We start from the raw sequence: 18,138 nt of genomic DNA, 5'->3' as shown, positions 1-18,138 counted from the left end.
AGTTAGGGCATTGAGTAAAATGTCAGCCAAGTCCTTCCAATAGTCATAGAAAGACATTCGTGAAATCAATTGGTTCCAAAAGTAATGCAGAGACACGTACCAATCATTTCTGCCACAATCTTCTGTTTCTTATTTAATGCATACCCATTTAAATATTGTCTTGAAATAATATGTATGCACTTGCAGCCCTATTTGAAGGTCTTCAAAAATTATGTCATTGCACTTTGTAAATGTCAGAAAACAGATTTTTTTTAAAAAGTATTTATTTTTTAGTTGTAGTTGGGCACAATACCTTTATTTTATTTATTTTTATGTGTTGGTGAGGATCAAACCCAGGTCCTCACATGTGCAAGTGCTCTACCACTGAGCCACTATCCCAGCCCCAGATTTTTAATATACCATACACGTTGGTTATGCATCTTTCTGCCATCTTACAAGCCATTCCCTCCACACATTAGAGGACTAGAATCTAAATGACATGAGTGTAAAATATAGTGTATAATAAGAACCTGAGTAAATGATCAAGAAACCTGGCCTGGTGAAAAGAATTTGGTCCCTGGAGCTCCCATTTACAGTCTGCTGATTTCCTTTGCTTCCACCAATGTCTTGTTTCGAACTTTATCATTGAAGCATGATAGCAAGTTTTAAATTGTGTGTGATCTCAGAGGATCTCAAATCTGCTTACTCTTTTGATGAGCTCAGGGGCTGAGAATTATGCACCCAGCTGGTAAAAGGAAAGGCAAACATAATACCTTTTCCCCATTCTCTACAATGCTTTGTGCAAGTAATTTTGGTTGATAAAATAGTTAGGACAGCAGACCATGGAGAAATCATTTTCATCAAAATGAATCTACCAGGCACACACTTTTAAATAATCAGCTACATCACAGTCACTCTGTTCCATTCTTCCCCTTCTTGATGAACAACGGAGATATCATTAAAGGATTGTATCATTAGGATGTCTGCTACAGAAGAGGAAGAACAAAGTAGGCATTTTTAGCTGTATAATATAGGGTATAAATTCAGAGTATTAGTGCTCATTAAACTGAAAAAAGGAATTGAAGAGATATTGGCACAGTTCTTGATACTTTTTTCTGCTTCAATAAACCAAGTATTTATTGAATACCCACTTTGCTCTCAGCACTGTGGGGAGATACCACAGATGAGCAATATGTCCTGCTCTTACAAATTTAATAGGGAAATAAGAAGCAGGAGTGTAAACAAGAGGAGAGCGAGATACAGTAGGATTTCCATCTTGGAAGAAAGAAATTCACTGCAGGATTAAAATATCACCCTCACATCTTTGGCTAGCTTCAATTTTTGCTTTGATTTAAAGAGCATTAAGAGATGCTTCCTCCTGGGTTTTGTCCCTTCATTAGTCATTTGCTTCTATCCTTTTTGCAGTTTCCTGGGCAAAGCAAAGCTTTGTTATTCAGGACAAAGGCCATGTTGGTATTTATTCCCTGACTTCTCTTGATGGTCGTCTGTGCCCTCAGTTTCTGAACAGGAATTGTGCATGACCCTCTCACAATCCTACAAGAACTCTCATTTCCTTATCCAGCCCCTGCAGTACCTTATCTGTTCATTGCCTTCCCGTTCTCTGCCTCTGCCTTCCCTTCCTTCCCTTGTCTTTCTTTTCCTGGCCTCCCCTGGGAGTTCTTGATTCTCCCTTGCTTCTCAGCTGCAGAAACAACAGGCTTCCTGACTGCCACCCCCCAGCGCCCTTGCCCATGCCACGGTGGCCGCAGCTCTCATCGCACCCACATTCTTGTTTTCCTCAGCTCTCTCTAATGTTTCTGAGGTCACAGTAATGTTTTCAGGTCACAACTCTCAGAGAGCCAAAAGGGGGCAGGCTAATTTCCTTTCCCATCTTTCTCTCCTCTCATGTTATTTCATAACACTAAATGGAGTGTGAATGAAACACAGAAATCAAGTCCAGGTAAGGGAAGCTCGGCCCCTGAAGATTGAGGAACCAGAAGGTTCTGTTGTTGCTTTCTCTGGTCTCTGTAACTCATCGATTCTCTCTGCTGGGGACATGACAGCATCTTAGAAGAATAAAACAGCCCTATGCCCTCTGGACATACCCTGCTTCCTAGTATGAAAAAAGTTTCATATTCTCACTTAACTTTTTAAAGCAATACTTTAAAAAAACTAATTAATAGGTGAAAAGCTCAGTCTACTTCTCATCATCTTCAAACAATTAATTTTATTTTTTAATGCAATGATCAGACAACCCAAATGAAAGGCCAATATTCAAAATTTTGATTGTGAACCATTTCCACTCTTATTCCTTTAAATCACATGCATAACATTTCAGTTCAGTTCTACTTATTCTTGTGTTTCCCAAATTTTTCCTGGGAGGGGAAAAAAAAATCAGCAGGACTAAGGAAAGTGTGGAAGAGATGGATTAGGGAAGGAAATCTTAATCAAACCTGCAAATTCTAATTTTTCCTAGCCAGTAGTGATCTCATGGTACCATCTCTTACAACCACATCTAAGACTAAAGAGATTTGAAGCATTCACATTCAAAACTAGTACAATTACCAAATTAAAGGATGGCCCTCCACCCACAAGTCTGGGCTGCACAGAGTTACACAATGTTTGTTCTGTCAAGGCTGTCAAGAAATATTTGGATTCAAGTCACCAGTCCCCTGCAAATGAGGGAAATTTATCAAATGATGTAAATGCTGCTGTGCCTCATTTGACTCATAATTAGATTATGCTGACACTTTAATGTGCATGCACAGGACATCTTAATAAAGATGTACTCCTGGAAAAAAAATGTGATTTTAAACAAATGAAGACAACCACAGGATACTAGAATCATAGGAAATACAGTATGACAGGTACTGTTTTGAAGGAAAATTAGAAACACTTCCAGTCTTCATGAGATCACCTTAAGATGAGGTAAGGACTAAAAAAGACACAGAAAGAAAGATTCTTCTGCCTAGCAGGCAAGTGATACCTTTGACATTAGAGCATTAGGTGCAGTACCCAGAGGTGGCACCTCCAGGCTTCATATTAATCAACAAGAGTATACGAAACACTCACTATGTGTCAAGAACTCCTCTAGACCCTCCACAAGAGAAAGTTCACAAGAAGTAATCTCTACTCATTAGAAGCTTATGCACACGTAGGAAAACAATTCCTGAACAATGTCGGCTTACACAACACCACCAATAATATTAGTGTTCAAATGTGTGAATTTGTCCAGTAAAATCATTAGAATTCTGGTAGTTTCTCAACTTCCATGTACAAAACTGATCTAGAGAATACATGTTAGAGAAATATCTTTGAGTAATCAAAGTCTTAGTTGTTACTAGGGTCTCAGCTGTACCACCCTAAATGTGCCGTATCTCGTCTTAGTTGTTACTGGCAAACTCTATGGAAAGAAATTCTTTTTCCTCTAACTTAATTCCATATAAGCTTAAGCTTATATGCCTAAATATTTAAGTAGAACCATGCCCAGGATGCCCAGGAATTTTTTTTTTTTTAAGTTTTAACTCAATTCATTACAGATTGAGTAGACGTTCCCTGAAATTCTTGGGTCCAGAAGTATTTCTGATTTGGGATTTTTTTCAGATTTTCGAATATTTTCACACATATTACCTGGAACTCAAGTCTAAACATGAAATTCATTTATGTTTCATATACACCTTATACAAATATTTGTAATGCGTTGTCATTGTGACTGTGACCCATCTCATAAGGTCATATATGGAATTTTCCACTTGCAGAGCCATGGCAACACTCAAAATTTTGGATTAGTGATGCTCAACCTATATCATCAATTTCCAAAAAGGAACAAATATCTCCCCACATGCCTCTCTGCCAAAGACCTTAGACAAATGTCATGTTTGTCTTTGTGTAGTTAGTCTCTGTTGATAAACTGACTTCTTGCTGTCTCTATTACTTACAATTTTAAAAACTGAAAGCAGAGGGAGATACTTCCGTAGGACAAACTATGCTATTTTTGAATTCTGTCTTCTTTGTCCTTTTCCCATGAGTCTCATGAAGGAAGGACTTGACTTTTCTTTGCAATCACAAGAGGTTCAGCTTGTGCTCTCTGTTTGTAAACGTTCCTAATGTTGAACTATTTGTACCATCTCTAATAATAGAGAAAAACGATATATCTAAAGGCCTTGTCCTCTCTCCTTTCAGCTCCTCCTGCCATTCTTTGTCTCTGTGTGATTGTGTCCTTGCTTCAACCACATATCCTGATATAACAGAAATTCTTTTACTGGTCCAGAAACCCAAAAGACTACCCAGGGTGTCTACATGAGACAGTGTTCCCAGAATGGTCCTGATGTGTGTTGGCCTGGGGTAATTATTAGTAGCTGCCCTTTGACTCTCTGGTCTGTTCTTCTCCAAAACCATTACATGGTTTCCCTTTACTATATAATCTATATAATTTATATAATCTATATGGCTATTCAAGAAATAGTCATCATTACTGTCCAAGAAAAAACATGTACTCCACGAATAAAAATTTTAATATCTACTCAGAAAACTAACTTTTTAAAGTTAATTTCTTTGTCTAATCATATTTTTACCTCTACATGTTTTATCTCTAATTTAAGATAAAAGCTTATGTGGCAGTTTGTGTTGGTAGCCAAACTCCCAGGGAACTCCCCCTATACCTAGAAATTGTACCTCTGTGTAGATCCAGAGCCTGGCAAACTAATTAGAAAGAACAGGTAGGAGAGTGTCACAGTTATACTACGCCATGGAGTTCTCATTCTTATCACAGAGTAAGTCAAATTCAACGTCACAATATTCACAGAAATGAAAGGGAGTTCTGTCTGCTGCCCAAAGGAACAATCATACCTAGATAACTGCAAATAGATACCTATCACATCTCCTCTCCCTCTTGCCCCCTTTTTTATTACCAGCTAAGGGGATATAAAATGCTTCTCAAAGAAAATGACTGTGGATTACTCTGGAATATTATGAAATACAGTTTCGATCACTCTAATGAAAGCCTATTGATTTAGGAAGGAGGTCTGTACTGCACTTTTCTTCAAGCTAAACTCATTCTAAAGGACTGTCTTATCATCCTCGGGTCATGGGGGTATTTCTTGGGCATGCTCCACACCTCAGCCTTGGAAACTAGAGCAAAAAAAAAGCAGGTGCAAACAAGAATATCCAGAGAAGGAAAATCCTCATTCCCTTAAACTAATCCCTGGTGGTTCCATTGCTTGGTTTAAACCCATGTTGAATTATGACTGAAGTTTTCCAAACTTTTTTTTTCTTTTCCCATTGAACCTTGGTTATTATAAATAAACAATTTATGAGGTACAGCATGTCCACACTCCTGTGGAGTAAGACATCACTCAAATGTAGGATCATAAAAGTGTCAACAATCCATATGGTGTAATGTGCCTTATGGTGTAACTCCTTTAGAACAGAAATTTCTTCAAAAGAGCTCATACAATCAATTTTTCTTTCCAGAAATTAGAAAGCATTAACCTATTATAAGCAATGAGTATCACAGCCAAGGTTGTCATAAAAAGTAACCCCAGGCCAGTTAAAGAGCATAATGGAGAAGCAAGGCTGTTCTTTAGTGCTACGCCTGAAATGAAATTATAATTTACAGCCGATCAAAAATGGACAGCTGTGTCTTTCACATCTATGGTGTTTATCCTTCTCTTCTGTTGTTCATTTGTTCAGTTATTGAATTATTTCATTGTTCAGTATTGTAATGCATGTATAATTTATGGATAATTACAAATAGGTAGTTGCACTTCTACAGTATTGGGGTTTTTCAGCTCAGTGAGCAAAGGGTCATCGTTTCCGCTGCCTCCTATCCTAACACCAGAGCCTTTGGAGAGAGAAAGTAGTGTAATAAAATTTTTCACGGCAGCGCACCCTGGAGACTCTGCAGAGTGATGGTGGGAGCCAGCTCACAAAGGCAGTTGCCATCCCTGGTACTGAGAACCAGAGCTCTGAAGTCTGAACGAGTCCTTCTGCTTGAGGCTTCCTGGCTCCAGTCTCCTTTTCCAATGTAATTAACTGCCTGCTACAGTCATACTGGAAATGTCAAAAGGTTTAAGAAAGGTTTCTGTGAATTGATAGATGCCATAGCTGCAGGCAGCTATCCAAATGATCGTGGAAGTTCGTCTTGCCTTCTCAAAGAGCATCCTCACACTGAGCACATGGAGCCCTCGCCTGATTTTCTTAGACATTGTTGGTGTCCAGTGGCCTTAATTAAAGTACCTCTCATACATGTTTGCTGGAGCACAGTCTTTTTCTAAATATTAAAAGAAGATGATAAATAAATATTATGATACTTTTACCAATGACTTTAGCATTAGAATCATAAAAAGAAAAATTAACATCATTTTAATATCCTCAACTATACCATGAAAGTTAATTTTTTGGGCCCTTTTCCCATGAGAATAACATTATTGCCATCCTTAGTATAATTTATATTTATAATTTGAAAAAAAATTGTGAAGAAATTTGCCTTTTAGCTGGAATTTCTAATATATCACATATGTATCACTTTGAGCTTGTAATGTATTGATGAAAGAGATCAATAAGCCCAGTTAAGCTGTGTTTGCCATGTTTAATACATAGATTTTAATTAATTTGGAAGCCCAGTTTCAAAAATGGTATCTTTGGGTTGCTTTCTAAAAAGTTATGATAACATATATATTTCTTCAGGTTCCTTTTAAAGTAGAAAATTACCATGATGTGAACCAGGTAATATAAACAGTAAAATAACCTGTGATGTAGCACCTATTTTTCCCATGTATTTTTCAAATTATATCCAATCCTATCACTTATAAATTTATTTTATTCTATAATTTAAAACTTAGTGTTTGACAAGGGCTAGAAAAGAGGAAAAATGTGAAAAGTGGATTCTAAAATCAGCCCTTGCTTGAAAGTTATTTAGTATGTCAAAGCATTTTGTTGGTAGTACAAGTTGACAGTGTAAACCAAAGTACTTTCATGAATAAACATGAGACCATCAGGGTTGCAGTAAATGGAGTTTAATTGCTGGATGACAAGTAGGTCCTAGGGAGATTATGATAATATAAAACGTCAGTTTTAAACCTAATGGAAGTGTTTAGAAGGTAGCAGTCTTCCCTCCCTGACATAGGTCTACCCCTTTGATGAAAGGATATTTCTCATTCATAATCCCAGACAGTCACAGTAAACATGAAGGTTCTTAAAAAAAAAATTACAGTTCTGCTAGGAAACGAATTTGCCTTTACTATGAAAATACAGCTTACCTGGCAGGGATGAACAAGACTGTCTTTATTGGAAACAAACAGAGCTCAATAATAAAGCAATCAAAATTTAGCCTTATTTTAATTTTTAAGTTGAATGAAAAAAATATTCATTTTTATTGTGGTTCATATGACACAACAATATTATAAAATCATGTCATCTTAATATGCTCAAAATGGGAAAGTTCTATTGTACTTTATTCTCACTCTTCTTTTTAAAACCATCTTTCAAGTTGCCTCCTCTAAAATGCTCCTAATAAGGGATAATCATGTATATGATTGATAATTACACGATGATTTATATGACCATAATAGTAATAATGATCTAAAATGTTTTTAACCCAAAACTAGTGGACATATTAAAGTCTAAAAGTGGGAGAAACAGTTCTTACAAGAAAATTTTACAGTTCCTTCATCTACAATGTGAATTTATGCTTTGGAGAGGCTTGGGAATTTTTAATTTCCATCTGGAATTCCTTACATGATTTAAAAGCAAAGCAATGTGATAAAACTTTCTATTAAGTTCATCATGATGGCAAAACTAGACTGCCAATCTCTCAGAAATATCTCAGCTTATCTTAACATATCTTTTAAGAAGTATGTCTTGACCACAGGCTTATTCACATGTGTCTTCTGCCCACCTCATATCAAGCCAGTGTGTGGTTTAGGAAAGTTCTTATTGATAAAGGAAGAGAATAGCTGAAGGTATTAGTAGAAAAATTATAGTAAGAGAAGGGTATAAATATGTAATATTTATCCATAATGATACTAAAATGAAACAAAGAGCACTTTATTGGATAGTGCATTTTAGTTATAGTTTTTAAAAATGGACCTTTAAATATAATGAGTAATTTTTCTCAAAATGATCTTGAAGAGTTTTCTGTAAAGGAGCACATGAACAACTTCTCTAAGTCTTAGTGTTTGGGGCACTGATCTTTCAAGCTTAATTCTTCTGTGGTAGATTTGGAAGGCAGAATAAAATTCAAGGGACCATTTAGTTATGTTCTTTTCTTTGTGCTCAACTGCTCCAGATCAGGACGTGTTGAAACATGTCTGTGTGGGATAGGGTGGAAGTTTGTTAAGTAGATCCTTATTTAACCCTGATAAATGTTACCCATGAGACAAACATGTCTTCAAATACTTCCAAGACACAGTAGCTACATTTTCCAATAAGTACAATTCTAAATATGGGATGTTCCCACATTTTAAAGGTGTTTTATACTCATGTGCCTGAATTTTTATGTTGTTACATGTAGCATAGATTGTATCATAACTCTCACAGAGTCTCTATTGGTAAAATAAACTCAATTACTTCTTCACAATTTCAACTATCCAATAATTGGAAATATCAAAATATTTGGACTGGTATACATAAACCAATGTAATCGTTGGCTAAATTTTTCTCTTTTTGTTTTAATGTTTTGTAATATAATATCATAATATGACTTTTTAAAAAAGAGACCTGTTGACCATATGTATTTCAGGTTCTGGGTTGATTTTGCTTTTAAATAAGCATTCTTATAATAAGAATCAAGGGTTAATAATATTTGAAAATGGTGATTTTTTTTCCATCCTGATTTAAAAGAATTCAGATTTTTCTATTTCAGGCATACTCATACAAAAACGTACGGCAAACCTGTCCACTAACTTCCATGGATTTTAGAGAAAAAAAAAATCATTAAACACAAGATATGGTGGGGTGGAGTTATAAAAGCAATCAAAAGAAAGTGAAGATAAATTTTTAAATGCCATAAATGAATTTCCATTTTAATTCCCCATTTTCTTATCCAGAACAAGTGCCACCCAGGACCAGTTTTCGAGTGGATTCCTCTGGCAAGTATTCCTCAGTACTTACAGTTCTATGAACAAATGTCTTCCATTTTGTGTTACCAGCCATTCTTCTCAGTAGTATCAGTTGTGTAGCATGTAATCACCATGCTGATTTTGTTCGCCTACATATGCATGTGTTCAAGACAGAGAGCAAGCCTCATCAGGGTGGGTCTAAATGCCTGCCAACAACAACAACAACAAAAAAGGAAAATTGTCATATTCTTTTTGTTTTGTTGTTAGGGGAGAATATCATGGATTGAACTCAGGGGCACTAGACCACTGAGCCACATCCCCAGCCCTATTTTGTATTTTATTTAGAGACAGGGTCTCACTGAGTTGCTTAGAACCTAGCTTTTGCTAAGGCTAGCTTTGAACTCTCAATCCTCCTGCCTCAGCCTCCATAGCCTCTGGGATTACAGGCGTGCACCACCATGCCCAGCCTAAAATTGTCATATTCTTGAATGCCCTCCATAAAATACTTTAGTACAACACTAGATTTAAAACAAAAACCATCAGACTGACTAGATCTGAGCTGTACAATTCACTACTAAAATGTGAAATGTGGCTACTCTAAATTTAGACATGCTATAAGGTTATGTATAAAATCCATATAAGAGTTCAAAGATGTAGTAAATAAAAGGGGGTGGATGCTATCTCATTAAATATACTTAGGTTGATTTATCTTAAAATGATAGTTTGGATGATTACATTAAATAAAACATTAAGTTGATTTTCCTCTTTTGCTTTTTGAAAAGTGGCTGCTAACTCATTTTAAATTACTTATGCATCTTACATTTTATTTGTATTAGACCTCACTGGACTCGATAAATAGAAGTAAGAAGTTAAATATCTTAATTTTGTGTCATGTAGACATTTCTGAAGAATTAAATTTTGCTAATATAAATTGTAGTTATTTTCAGATCAATTAAATACCTATATCAACTTATTTTTTAAAACAATACCAATTATAAAATGCTATATCCCAATAGTATTTCAAGTCAGAATAGAATATCATAGTTTTAGGGCTGGGTTGTGGCCCAGTGACAGAGTACTTACCTCGCACATGTGAGGTACTGGGTTTGATCCTCAGCACCACAAAAAAAAAAATAGATAAACAAAATAAAGATATTGTGTCCATCTAAATGTATGATATGTCAAGATCATTGTACTGTCATGTGTAACTAATTAAACAAATAAAAAATTAATTAAAAAATTGTAAAAAGAGAATATCATAGTTTTACATTTTATAGTTTTTAGAAATATCCAATTAATTTACTTGAAAATAGGTTTTTGTTTATCCATTCCAAAACTACTTACCAGTTTTGGTTTCACATTATTGTAGATATGAAGGAGGAAAAAAGATTTGGATTTTTTTTCCGCTGAGAATTAATAATGCAAATGCTTCAAACAGCTGATTAGACCACTCAATTGAAAACCTGAACACTGAAACAATTGCAGAAAAGAGTATTTCTTAATAACAGCACTACTTCAGGACTTCAGGCTTACAGCACACATTTCTAGAGTATTTCCATGATGACAGCTCATTATCCATCTCAGCATGTTCTAACACCCCTTGGAGACTATATGTGCTTGAGCTCATTTCATTCTGTAAGTTACCATGTCATTTTTTGGGATATGTAGGAAATATGAAAGATAATGCTAGCATTTTGTCTTTAAGTCATATCTAAAGTATTTGTTTAGTTTGCTCTGAAATTTTTAAAGCATGATTACTCTCATATACTGACTATACAATTCTTGTAATTTTAAAGGCTATATTATCCCCAGAAGGTAAAAGGAAACTCAGAATTATAGTTGCAAAAGTAAATTAGGATTTAATTTAGAATTCTTCTAAGTCTCAGCTTATTGGCCTCCTCAAGCCCATTTCTTGAAAATCTCAGCTTTGTTTAAAAAACAAAAGAAGATAGAAGAGAAAGGCTACCCAGTAGCTTAGATTGTCATGATGTATGTGCAGGGTCATATTTTTACATTAAAAAGTATTACCCAAGACACAATGGTAATAATACAGTTTGAATACATCATGCTATTGTGCAGTCCAGATTTTTAAGCAAAGAACCAATCCAAATATTTTGTTAAATGTACACAAATTATCAAAATAATTTAGGAAATAACAACTACATCCAATAAATATGTCCCTCATATTATTTCTCATGTGTCTGGAATGTTTTTATCAAATTATCTATCATGATTTTTACTTGTATATATTTATCACAATTATAAGGTATATTATTTATCTGCATAAGAGCCATAGATTCCAAAGGATAAGTGATAGTAGCAAGTCCTAAATAATATATTTATGGAATTAAGTGATAACTCCTTAGGGGAACAATGCTGTGGTTTATGGAGTCTAGTAGATTGGTGAGTGTTATAAAACAACTAAATTCAAGAAATTTATTTAGCAATTGCTACAGGTTGTGCAAAAGAGAATACTCTCATAGACAAAGATAATTATGTCAACATCCAGGGAGAATGTTGGTGAGAAACAATGAGATATACAGCCAAGAATCTGAATGGGAAACTCTACCTAAAGGCAAGAGAGAGTGTGGAGTATCACAGAAACCACTTCCAAAAGAGACCTTTCTTTGTTTAGGATTTTTTTAAAATTTTTATTTATTTTTTTACATGAGCTTTATTATTATTATTATTATTACACCTTTATACCACAATTTATCATATCTCTGTATACAAGATATGTTGACGCCAAATTCACATCTTCATACATGTATTTTGTACAATGATGAGGGTCTCCTTCCACCATCCATGCAATTCCCCTTCTCCCTCCCTTTCCCTCCCACCCCTCTCCCCTATCTAGAGGTAGTCTTCTTCCCATGCTCTTCCTCCCTACTCCATTTTGAGTCACTCCCCTTATATCAGAGAAGACATTCGGCATTTGTCTTTTTGGGGATTGGCTAACTTCACTTAGCATAATCTTCTGGAGTCACGACAGATGTATCAGCAGTATCAAAGGGGGCAGAGAAATCTATCAGAATGAGGAAAAGAAAAAGCTGTTTAATTTGGTCCTTAGGATGTCACCAATGACCTTAAAGAATTTGGCGATGCAAAGAGCAGAAAGCAGACAGGCAAGAAAAAGTCAGAAATGGGCAGAAGGTTCCACTTGAGACTACTCTTCCAAGATGAAGATGGAAGAGGGGAACAAGGCAGTATTTAGGATGGGGAAATCTGAGCTTATTTGCAGGCTGAGAAAGAAAACCAAACAGAAAGTGGGAAATAGCTTTTACTATGGCTAAAACATGCCCAGCCCAGCTGTGTTCATATTCCCAAAAGAATGAAGAAGGAAGGTTAAGAGAAGGGATTCTTTTAAGGCAAAAGCACTGGGTACTTATCTGGTCATCTTAGATTCCAACAGTAGAAGCTAATTATTTTTTAACTCATTCTGTATCTAGAGTGCATGGAAATATAGAACGTAGAGACGTGTTTAATAACGTTTGATTCCTGGTTCCTTCTTTGTGATGTCTTTACCCTCGATGTCTTTACAGAGAGAAAAAAAATGCTCTTTTTACCAGGAAAAAAAAAATGCAATAAATGCATTCTTTGTGCCAAACTGTGATAATAAGTCATGGTACTTATGTTTTAATTAAAACATAAAAGGGGATTCAAGCACCAAAATTTAATTGATGTTTTCAACATCATCCCATGTGCCAAATTAATTCATAATAATGCCGTTCTTTGCATTTTTGAAGATTGAATTCATTCATAAAAATAATCAGTTGTGCTCAGTCATCCAGTCTTTTCCTTAGTATCGTGCACACAGAAAGTCATACTTTCAAAAGCAAGACCACGGTATATATAACATGTGAAGCCCCCTGGGGTCTTAATACAAAACAGGAATCAACTCTTAAAATTCTGCTTTTCCTTATTATAAGAAAGGTTGTTCTGATATCTGGATATGGCCTCTCTTTGCTACTTCTTAAATGTTATCTTTTGCAATATGGGTATGTGATAAATTAGGACTTATAAATTTCATTCCAGTATCTTGTTACTGTGGTCATATCCTATTTGGGAAGAATATCATGAGATGTTTTATTTCATAATGCTTCTGTCTCCTGGGACCCAACTTCCAAGGAAGAAAAAACATTGGCCATGACTGACCATGGAACACTAATGTCCAAAGAATTCTTAATTCATTTCTTCACAAGTACTGCCTCCTCTTGAGTTGTACCAAGCAATATCTAAGAGTGCCCTTGACAGTTCTGCAAAAAAGGGCTAAGGAAAGAGAATAAAATGAAAAATAACACAGGAAGAAAACAAACAAGCAAGCAAAAGAGAAAGGGATACCAGTGAGGCATCGTTGATTGACAGCCACAGTGACTGAGGTCTGGGCAGGTATCTCCCAGACCCCTTCATCTAACAACCTCCAGTGTGCATCGTTTATTTTAAACAAGATAGAGAGGTGGTGAGTGTTAACTTCTGTTGCAAAAGAGTAAAGAATTGGCCCTGGGAATTCTTCACTTATATTAATTAGGGAAGAGATAAAGCTCGATACAACCCTTGAGCATGTCATCAGGCCTGAAGAACAAATGTCAGAAACATCAAACAAAGTGAGAAAGAAAAAAAAATGTCTCCCAGCTTTGTGCATATCATTTTAGCTATTTTTTAAGAGCAGACTCAAAGATAAGTAAAAAAAGAAACCAAAGAAAAATTTGTCTTTCTAAAAGCTCTTATTGAAAAGAAAAAAACCGCTGCCTCAAGGCATAATCTATCACTTAAACTTGTGTTTTCCAGTTGACTATTTTTCTAAAATTTCCATGCCCTGCAGCCTCTAAATCTGTGTTCAAAATTAACAAAGAAATAAAAAGTAAATCACATCAGCTGGCACAGTTCTCTAACAGGTCTCTCTTTGCCTCTCTACTCATGTACCATGAAGTTGTCCATCTCTGCCTAGAATGGAAGGGCAAAAATGAAACATTGGCACTCAACCACCCATTATTTGAAATTGGCATGGGGAGTGGTCAGAGAAACTTAAGAAAATCAAAATCATCAATAAAAGGCATATTAAAAATAGGAGAAGGAGGTTAAATGCCTTGTTCACATCTCTAGACTTCTGAGTTAAATAAGTTAACCAGCTAAAATCTAGAGTTTTGTCCTAACCAAAAAGAAAAAAAAAAAGGTCCTGAACCATTCTTCAAGAAAAAGGTTTCCTATTGCCCCAAGAAACATAGCATTCTCTGACAGCCAAACCCCCTTCTACCTGGATACATCTCACAGTTCCATTTCTGGGATTGTCATAATTTTAGTATTTCCTTAGAGGAAAAGCTTTACATAGAAATAATATGGAACATGCAGTAAACTCCTTTAGGAGTTCTTTGTACAATATAGATGGGTTCTGAAATCATTGGAGAAACAATTTCCCACTTACCTTATGCCAACGTGAGAAGAGTATGGGAGTAGATGGAAAGTTCTGGTTAAACATTGGCTTGCTTTACCATGTCAAATGTTGTCAAATGTCAAAAATATGTCACCTCCTATTTGTATTTTTTGTGTATATGTGATCTAGGATCCTCTAAGCTTAAAGTGATCTAGATAAGAGATTACACAAGCAGTTGTTTCTGAAGTTTTCTGAATCAACTTTCTGAACAGTGTTTGGGCATTACCTGTCATCTCCTATCTCCCCTTGCTTTTTTCCCTCCCTTGGGAAGAGTACAGGTACCAGCTATGATTTTTTTAGGGTTGTTCCATCTGTCTCCAGACTCCCAAAGGCTTAGTACACACTCCAATATGTGACTTCATACAAAATAAGATGAACTACAAAATTAACTGAGTTCAAAAGCCAATCACGTTCCATAGAATGTGGGGCAAAGTTTTCATATCTTCTTTACCACCCAGTTCCAACTATTTAATAGGAACCAAACTCTTCTAAGTCCTCCCATTTTAAAAATATATATGTTTCTATACTTTAAAAAGGATGACTATTAGATGTTGAGGTCTAATTTGTTACTCTTTTTTGAGAGATTTACATTATTCATTGGATGAGAAAGACATTAGTTATATATCCTTTGGTCATAAAAGGGAGTGATGGTCATCGAGCCTTGTTCTCTCTCTCTCTCTCTCTCTCTCTCTCTCTCTCTCTCTCTCTCTATATATATATATATATATATATATATATATATATGTATATATACATACATACACATACACACACACACACGAACACATATATATACATACACACACTCACACATATAACAGGTGCCTGATTCAGCTTTCTTTAGGAGAGTACCAGACAGATATCAGCATTTACCCACATATTAAAGGTGAAGACTTGCCTTTCATATATCATTAGGGATAACCCAGGTTGTTGGCACCAAGATAAGCCTAGCATCATTATTATAAAAGTCTTAAAAGATAATTTTCATTAGGCATAAGATTATACCCTATACACATACACACATACCCCTAAAGTATGCATCAAATCGTAAAGAGACACTAGTAAATTACTAGTAATACTTTCCTAGGTAGTTCCAGGTTTTACCATCTGTTCTCTCTCTTCTGAAGTGATCAGAGTAAATATTCTCAATATCATAGCCAGGCTTCTTGAGGGCAATTCAAAAGCTCTCAAGAAAATTTTAAAAATACAAAAAGAACATTTTTTTTCCACTCAGAACATTCATGTACTCTCTTTCCCTCTGGTGATACCCTAGTAATACCCTTGGCTGGTCACTGTTAGTGGGACTACTTTGCTGCCATGGTTTTGTAACACCTATGCTTTCCTTTGACTCTAACTGCACTCTCATTAATCACATCCACAGATTAATTTATCATTGGTGTGTTTAGTTCCTCAGGGAGTGGGGAGGAGGCAGGATTCATTACTCAATGGGATCTCCTTTATGCCAGGTCCAGATTATAAGGAACTGGATGTCCACCTTCGGAGGATGGAGTCTGGATTTGGCTTCAGAATCCTCGGGGGAGATGAGCCTGGACAGCCTGTAAGTTGAATCTCTTTATTTCCACACTTTGGGGTCTATTATGTATATAAACACTAGGGAAAATATCATTCAGTATGACAGCTGAGAGGAAACGTTTTAGAACTCATAAAAAAAAAAAAAAAGATTGAGGGTTTTGTGTTTTATTTTGTTTTGTTTTGTTTTCCCACCTTGCTATTCTCTTCAAAATGCTCTCACAACATGCAGGGTCTCCATAGCCAATATCTCATCAAAAGTCACATTAAAAGAGGAACATTATTCTTCTTAGAATGGATTGGATTCCTCTTGAGTATTTCAATTATTTAATGGTATTGGAGCCTCAGGCTCTCTGAGTAGCAGCATGTGAGTAGACATGCTCCCTAGAGAAGGTGCACATAAAGAGGTGCCTTGCACAGGCAGAATTATATATGTTTGCAGCCAAAACAAGAAGGAAGAGAAAACACAGGGCTAAGTAGAAATAAAATCAAGCTGAGTGCTATGAAATCTCAACCAGATTTGAATTAAGGGATTACCCTGAGAGTGTTTATGAAATCAACTCCAGTTGACACAATATTGGGAATTTGGGAAAGACTGTGGAGAAATCTTTATATTGATATATACATATATGTGTGTGGGAGGGGGTGTGTGTGCCCCCCTCAAGGTGAAAGCATAAAATAGCAATAGTCATTAATGCACAGAAAATAAGAGCAAAACTAGATTTATGAGCATGTACTCAAATATCAACTATAAAACAATGTAAAAGATCTTGAGTTTATCTTAGATGTATTGTAGAATAAATGAAGAGACAGCTGTTCAGTCAGATTTCAGTAACCCATTCCTGCTCTAGTACCTGCCCTGCATCCTTACAAGGCACTTAAACTCTAAGCCTCAGTCTCCTTGCCTGCAAGATGAGGCTAACAGGAAACTTTCTCCTATCTCCACCGTGGAGTGGCTTGAAGCAATAAAGATAGCATACATTAAAGCTCTTGGTATGTGACTGGATCAGATTAAATGCTGAATAAATGTTTATTGTCATCAACTTTGTCTTTCCCAAAAACAAAATAAAACTGATGGGCATAAAAGGGATCCATAATGATTAAAACTGTCCCCAAATCAAGTAGATTACATTGATAAAGAGTGAGCTTCTTCACACCAGAAGTATTTAAGCAGAAATCAACAACCTGAGAGGAACCTGGAGAGGATTCCTTGGCCCTGCAAGAAGAGTTGGACTAGATGACTGATGTCTCTTAGGACAAACTTCAGGAAGCTGAGCTTGAACTCCAAGAATGGGGACACTCTCAGGGGGAAAAAACATTTCCTAATTCCTGGAGATAAAATTTAGCAACATTACACCAGCACATCACTGAATCCTCAGCTGCCAAAGAAGATGTAAACGTGCATTTTCCAAGGATTGGCAAGATTTTCCTGAGTGTTTTGGAAGGAGAGAGAATGCTGAGGTAAATATATAGGGCTCAAGTAACTTGAGGCTTAAATGTATGAAGGGACTCAGTTAAGGATCTTGTGTCACAGGTAGTAGAAATGAGTCTTAGTTTCATGTGCCTCTTCTTCACAGCTTCAGACCTTTCTCCTTTTGTCCCCTAATTCTGAATTTATCTGGGATCCTCAGTCACCCGGTCAGCCCTCCAACCTCATTCCTCTCTATAGCTCATATTATTTTCTATGTGTAGAACTGAAAATATTATGAGGTACCTTCATAAATACTTTCATATGTGGAAACACTTAACACATCAATTTATACCCACAAACCTCCTGGCTGCCACAGGATATTCATCTGACCTAGCTTCCTGTAGAATTGTTGTCTAATATCTTCATGTGTCTGCCTATTTCATTTGATCAGCAAAATATTAAACTCCTTCTAAGAAGATACTTCATCTTCCTCTTTTATTTAGTACTCCATCACTGACAAATGTACCAGTGTCCAGAGTTAGCCAAACTCAAGGTCCTCCGGTCAGTCCTTCACATTGACACATCTGCCCAAGATTCCTGATATCAACTAAAACAAGTTTGCTAAACTTCATAGTCTACGGGAATTCTACAAACTACCCACACTCTCACCAAAGCCATAGACTCGGGGGTTCCTGCTGTAAAGTAGGTTCACCATGTACTGGTCACCA

At 36.0% G+C, this 18,138-nt stretch overlaps 1 protein-coding gene across 2 annotated transcripts in view; it reads left to right on the top strand.

The window, feature by feature from the left end:
* The window catches only part of Magi2 (membrane associated guanylate kinase, WW and PDZ domain containing 2), a 1,283,934-nt gene that overhangs the window by 1,118,504 nt on the left and 147,292 nt on the right, over positions 1-18,138 (top strand). Inside the window, exons 13-14 of one of the 2 annotated variants that reach the window (XM_027926400.2) lie at positions 9,027-9,068; positions 15,936-16,027. In XM_027926400.2, coding sequence (XP_027782201.2) covers positions 9,027-9,068; positions 15,936-16,027 — 134 coding nt within the window. The remainder of the gene's footprint in view (positions 1-9,026; positions 9,069-15,935; positions 16,028-18,138) is intronic. The other variant, XM_027926401.3, reaches the window with a different exon arrangement.

This window comes from Marmota flaviventris, chromosome 1 (genome assembly GCF_047511675.1).
Source record: "Marmota flaviventris isolate mMarFla1 chromosome 1, mMarFla1.hap1, whole genome shotgun sequence".
Classification (NCBI taxonomy): Eukaryota; Metazoa; Chordata; class Mammalia; order Rodentia; family Sciuridae; genus Marmota; species Marmota flaviventris.
Note: the sequence above shows the minus strand (reverse complement) of the source record. Positions and strands in the feature narration are given on the sequence as shown.